This window comes from Xiphophorus couchianus, chromosome 8 (assembly GCF_001444195.1).
Source record: "Xiphophorus couchianus chromosome 8, X_couchianus-1.0, whole genome shotgun sequence".
Lineage (NCBI taxonomy): Eukaryota > Metazoa > Chordata > Actinopteri > Cyprinodontiformes > Poeciliidae > Xiphophorus > Xiphophorus couchianus.
In genome coordinates, this window is record NC_040235.1 from 22,832,361 (window position 1) to 22,838,365 (window position 6,005).

Consider the following 6,005-nt stretch of genomic DNA (forward strand, 5'->3'; position numbering starts at 1 on the left):
TTATTCTTGATGATGGCATTTGACAAAATGTGGTGTTTGTTGCTTGTTTCATAATTGCGCTTTGAACTGCCACGTTGCTGAAATGTGCCGTACAAATAAACGTGGCTTGACTTGATTTGACTAGGCCACTTCAGAAACTTGGTTTGCTTTATGAATTTTAGAGCTGGAATGTTTTATTTGCGTCAGGTTACTGTCCTGAAGTGTGTTTGAGCTTGAGGTTAAAAGCTCCGCCACGGGATTTTTCAGTAGAGAGCAGAATTTATGACTCCATGAATTATGACAACCAGCCCCAGATTGTTAAATTCCCACCCCAATGTTTGTCTGTCAATATCATGTGCTATTTCAAAAACATTTTAGTGCAACATTGTATCAAATTGGGAAGAACATAGTCCAAAAATGTTGCACATTTTTGTTCTGTTTTGTGACTTCCTGGTTGAGAAGAAAAACGTTGTTAGACTGGTCACTCCTGGAAAGATTTACCATGATACCATATATCATTACCACAACAATAAAGGCACTGAACAGCCTTTTTAACTTGATAAAAGATACCATGATTTGAAAACAAAGTTTTGTGTTTGCTTTAATTATACTTGTCTGATGATAAAAAAAAAAAGCTTGGTAATCTGAAACTCCTAATAGTGACAAAAAAGCAAAAAAAAAAGAAATATATTTTGAGTGAAGTCTAAAAATAAAAAGCAACTTTGAATCCAAGCATAGTAAAATGTTGGCTTTATTTGTGTTGTTAACACTTGAACACACGTTGACAGTGAGACAGGAATGGTGCTTTTCAGCAGTAGTCTTCACTAGTAAGCTCTCCTTTGCATGTGACGGATGGGCCGAGTCCATCGGTGTTGCAGCGGCGCGTCCTGCTACGTTTCCCTCCGCTGCAAGCGGACCAGGACCCCCAGCAGGACCAGTTGCCCTCCTGGAGAGGAGTGGGCTTTTTACCTAGCAAATATAGTTTGCATCAGTGAATACAGCAAGAAAAACAAAATGTAGGAAAAAGAATTGATAGGAAGGGTTGTTTGGTTTTAGCTTTCTTACCTTGGTGTGAAGCTTTATCTGCCTTGAAGTTCTGGCAGCCCAGGCCTTCGAACAGTTCAGGACACATACAAATACACTTTCCGTCAATCAGAGCAAGAGTCCCTCCATTATGACAGGGCTTGCACTTGCATGTGTTGTACTCAGCGATATATTCTTCTGTAGCCCTCCTGAAGTTAATAATTCTGGCGTTTGCGTCAGGAGAGTCCAGTGGAATTAACATGTAGATGGGCTCAGGCTGAAAAAAAAACCAAACAAAAAACAGGATATTTGTTGCAGCTGGTTGAATATTTGAGTCAAACAAAATTAGAATTCAGAAGGGTGGCCTGGATGTACGGATGTTTTTCTAAGTGCCAGTTTATGAGGACAGGAACAAGTGGGAAAACCAACAAGTGACTCAGTGGTTTAGATAATCGTCTTATCTGTCTCTGCCGCCTAAACACCAGCAGGCAGACAGAGAAGATGGCCGCCTCTGTGCAATTTGTTCTGAGCAGTGCCCAGACAATCTATGTTGATAAAGACGTGTGTCAACGGAGTATCTATTTAGAACAACCGTCAATTATGTCATACTATGGATAATGCTGTGTATCAGTGATGTATCTATTGAGGGCAGGAAATAACTATGTAACTAATGCACTACGTTTGTCTCATTTGACGTCTTTCTAAGATATTTAACTAAGGTCTGAATGTTAGGACATTGTCTTTTCCAACCAGGAATTGGTCATTCCTTGAACCTGGACCAACTCCCTTGATGTTCCTAATACAAATCAACAGACCGACTTGGGTCTCCTTAATCAAAACTGACACGCAAAGCTTTTAATCTTTGACAAATAACAAAGAAGCAAAAAGTCAGCGTTGCTCAGCTTTTGGGTACATTTTTAGAATGAACCTTAAATGTGCTACAGCCTTTTGCAGGTGAACTTCTCTAAACCTTTGAATGCAGCTGTTCAACTGTTCAGTGTTTCAGCATATTTTGGACAACTAGATTTTCTCTAATGAGGAACTTCATGGCAAAATTCACAAAACATGTTTGATCCATGAATCAGCCAATAAATTGCCTGGTTCGTGTTCAAATTTTGACATCACAAGACCAAGACGACGCCTGATCAACGGTGCCTGGTCATTCCTTTGGTTGGTGACAATGTAACGTGAAGGCAACAAGCAATCCCTGTTCGTTTTATGACCTGTGAGTAAAACGCACTCATCCCTAGCGTGACTTGGAAGAACACTTTCCAAAACAAATTAAATGCTGAATAAATTTTAGTCGAAGTTTCCTCAGCGGTGATCCGTGTGCTGATAGAGCAGAATCATGTTGTTGATACGTTTGCGCTATAATATCCTAACATTGTCAAAAGCTGTTTTGTAGGTATGAATATTGCGTCCTTCCAAGGTAATTTAGAAAAACTCAACAAATGTCCATCTTTTGCTTACTGCGGTTTTAAGGAGCATTTTGTGTAATTGCCTTTTGAACAGTTCAATAGATGTTGATAACACGAGAATGAATAAACCACATCATATTATAAAATGTTGAAAAATAAAAAATTCTCATGAAAACTTGAAGTAACCACTCCAGGATTCCTACCTCACTCTGTATCAGTGCGGGGGCATCTGCAATGGACCTGGCCCAGCTTTGGTACGTGTTCATATCCATGACACCCTCCCTGCTCAGCTGAGCTCTCATAGAAACGGCGGCCTGCAGAGTTCCTCCTCTAACTGAAGTCATCACCTTATCCACCAATGCCTTCCCATCAGCACTAACTGTGCAGAAAAAACCAGAGAGAATAAAGGAATTAAAAACAAAAACAAAATCTGTGCTCGAATGAAACGCAGTATGACGTCATATTATTTCATTGAAATATATATATTTTTTACAGTGTTTCCAATCACAAGAAAGAACACGTTTTAGATTTTCACATGGCTACATGCTTTTGACTTAAGGTGTTAGAAATCAGCACGATTGAGGAAAACAAGAAAACAACCTGTCTTATTGCTAATTGTTTTTTCGCAGTTCTCCACTCTGACGTGTGCTTTTTTGTTTTGATCTTCTTTGTCAGCTGGAAAGACAAAGTCTGCAGAGATCCCCACTTTGAGACACTCTTGAATACTTCTGTCTGTAATGTCTGATGGAATCAAGCAGGAAATGCAGCAGTTATGTACCAATAACCTACATTTTTCTTCAAAAGACAGGCCTAAAAATGGCTCACAAATCAGAACAAGTTTAAGGTAAAAATTGATTGCTTGGATACACACTTCTTTCCCTGATGGTGTTCTGGTTGAGAGCGTAGATCAGTTCATATTCGCCTCCAGACTTTCCACTTCTTGTGTAGTGGGTTCCATAGTCTTCCAGGAAGGCAAAATAAATACCCTTGTCGTAAGCCAACGGCAGTGATCTGACGTGCATCAAGAAGTCCTCAGCAACGTTAAACTCATGGGAGCGCATCCTGTAGGTGCTCAGCTGTACTCTACCTTTTACCCTCATGAAGCTTATGTTCTAAAGAGAGAAGAATCAGCAACACAGGTACAAATGTGACACGTCTTCAAAGTGAAAGTTGTTTGCTCGGGTAACGACTTGGAACTCGTGGTTCGCAGTTCTAATGTTTACCTTAATTTTAGAGTACTCTATGACATCCCTAATAAGCTCATTCTTTGAGAAATTCAACCCGGCCTCAACAGAAACATTCGCCAAAGACGATTCACTGTTCTTGAATTTGAAGGAAAGTCCAGCATCGACTTTAAAGGTCTTCTCTTTCAGCATTTCCTTCACGACGGAGTGTGTGTCCTCATAGATCTCCCTGGAAACAGTCTCCTCTATGAGAGTCTGAAATGACAAAGTATATTTAGCAGCAAAGCCGACACCATTGGATTGTACAAGGGAGACGCAGCCGGGACTAACCTCGTAGTTGAGCACACCAACATTCCAGGGAAGTCTGTCGTACTTCCCCGTGTTTGGGTTCCTCACTCTGCTACATCGCCCGTTGAAGAAATCATTATTGAAGGGGTTCATTCGAGGATCTGCACCCAAGATGTTGACCCTGGTTCATGGAGGAAATAGTTACAGTAGTTCATGCCTGATCGTGCGCACAGAAGCTGCATTTGGACAGATTTCTCTTGCAAAAGAGAGTTTTAATCTCGTTGGGATTTTCCAGGTGAAATAAAGATAAATACTAATAATTATTTTTGCAGTGGTACAGTATTCGTGGATTTTTCTATGGTAAGTAAATCCAATTTTGTGATTTTTTTTTTGTAACGCATATACCAAAATACATGAAAGAAACTGCCACGCGGGAAGCTGAAGGGAATGCTTCTTGACACGCTATTGGCTGGCATTTGCAAAGCAGGAAATCCTGGAGAGGCTTTCATTTTCCTTGTTGCAGGGGTCAAAATGAGAAAAAGTGAGGATGCTAACTTCTGCAGTTTTCCACAGCATAAGGTGTATTTGGTGTCTGAACTGTTTAAACAGGAAGTTAGATGGATATTTGAAAAAGTAAGGGTAATAATTTCTAGAATTGTGTCGCTCATGGTGGCAGCATGTTGGAGTAGCTCTGTTACGTTAGTTATAAGTTATTCTTTGCATAGACTTTTGTTTTTTATTGTTCTGGTTGATGCATTGCATATTTAGGCAATTACTTCCTCTGGCATTGGATGATTTGCTATGATTTGTAACCACGGGGGCAAGGGAACAGCTGATTAGCATCTCGAAAGGTCAAATAATACTTTATATACAGCCCCAAATCTGAGAAAAGTTGAAAAGGAGGCATTGTAGATGCAGAGCAGGGTAAAAAAACCCCCAAAAAACACCTTCCATTGGTCATAATGCACAAGGATCATCTGCTTACCCATATCCTGCCGTCCTGCCTTGCTCATTGTTATCGAGGTCGGACGACCCACAGGGTTTACGGACAGGATCGCAGTCCTCATCCGATCCGTCTTCACAGTCGTAGTCCCCGTTGCATTCTAATCTCTTCTTGATGCAGGTTTTCAGATCTGCGCACAGATGCAGGTCAAGACCAGTGAGACCCAGAGAACCCAAACACAGATGAACAATGTGGGTGACTCTTAAGAGTCTGCTGTACCTGTTGTGCACTGGAACTCAGACTCCGAGCAAGGAGAGGCAGGTGGCTGCGAGCATAACTCTGTGGGTTGGCAGAACTCCCTATGACCGATAGCTCCTGTGCAGGGTTCCCCACCGAACTGGCCAAACACCTCTATGCCTCGAGAACGCAACTTATGATAGACATTAAATAGACTTTATCAACCCCCTGAAACGTGGTGTTAAGGTACATGGCAGCAAAGGTACGTTATTCAAAGCAAGAATCCGTAATGTTTTCACACACATGAGTGGTTAGTTGTGAAAGGTTTGTCTGACTTACTCTCCTTTTGGTGCAAGGATCACAAGACGTCCATTGCGACCACTGGCTCCACTTACATTCTACAGCATTTGGTTCAGGAAGCACTTCTGCCCTGATTATGTGCACACATTATATCCTCTCAGGTATTCAGAAGAAATAACTCTACAATATCATTAAATCAAACAACAGGAAGAGTGTACGTACAGTCCTACATCGGAAAGCGTCAGAGTTAGACACAGGGCGCTGAGGCTCAGCTGGACAGCGATGGCCGCTCTCATCGTGAACCCTTGGAAAGACAAACGTCTCACGTTCAGACTTTTAAACTGCCCTCTTGTTAATCATTATATCACCCTTCAAAAAACTTTGAGCTTTCACAATCAACAGTTTGGATTTCGTCCGCAGCCTTATTGATTTGGTGTTCGGAAACTGCCCGAGCAGAGTTTGCTCGGTTTGAAAAATAAAGAAAAAATCACATGAAAAAAGTTATTGAATATTTTCTGTACTTTTTTTGATATATACTGCTCAAAAAAATAAAGGGAACACTTTAAGTGTTAAACACCTGTTTAAGTGTTCCCTTTATTTTTTGAGCAGTGTATATTTTATGCAATTTTAGTT

The 6,005-nt window shown here is 40.8% G+C and overlaps 1 protein-coding gene across 1 annotated transcript; it reads right to left on the reverse strand.

The window, feature by feature from the left end:
• Positions 1-712: 712 nt before the first annotated feature.
• c9 (complement component 9) lies at positions 713-5,742 on the reverse strand. Its single transcript, XM_028024539.1, has 11 exons — positions 5,595-5,742; positions 5,412-5,502; positions 5,115-5,265; positions 4,878-5,025; positions 3,935-4,073; positions 3,644-3,859; positions 3,292-3,532; positions 3,021-3,161; positions 2,624-2,799; positions 1,045-1,279; positions 713-948 (listed from the first exon to the last, which is right to left on the reverse strand). Exons 1-11 carry the CDS (start codon positions 5,666-5,668, stop codon positions 788-790), a joined length of 1,773 nt encoding a protein of 590 aa, XP_027880340.1. The 5' UTR covers positions 5,669-5,742; the 3' UTR covers positions 713-787.
• Between the last annotated feature and the right edge of the window lie 263 nt (positions 5,743-6,005).

Bases quoted from the DNA above. Each gene is read 5' to 3' on its own strand.
- c9 (XM_028024539.1), bottom strand. From the start codon at position 5,668: ATGAGAGCGGCCATCGCTGTCCAGCTGAGCCTCAGCGCCCTGTGTCTA. The intron at 4,074-4,877 runs GTAAGCAGATGA...TCCATGAACCAG, and splicing joins GGCAGGACGGCAGGATATGG to GGTCAACATCTTGGGTGCAG. The intron at 949-1,044 runs GTAAGAAAGCTA...TATATTTGCTAG, and splicing joins AGATAAAGCTTCACACCAAG to GTAAAAAGCCCACTCCTCTC.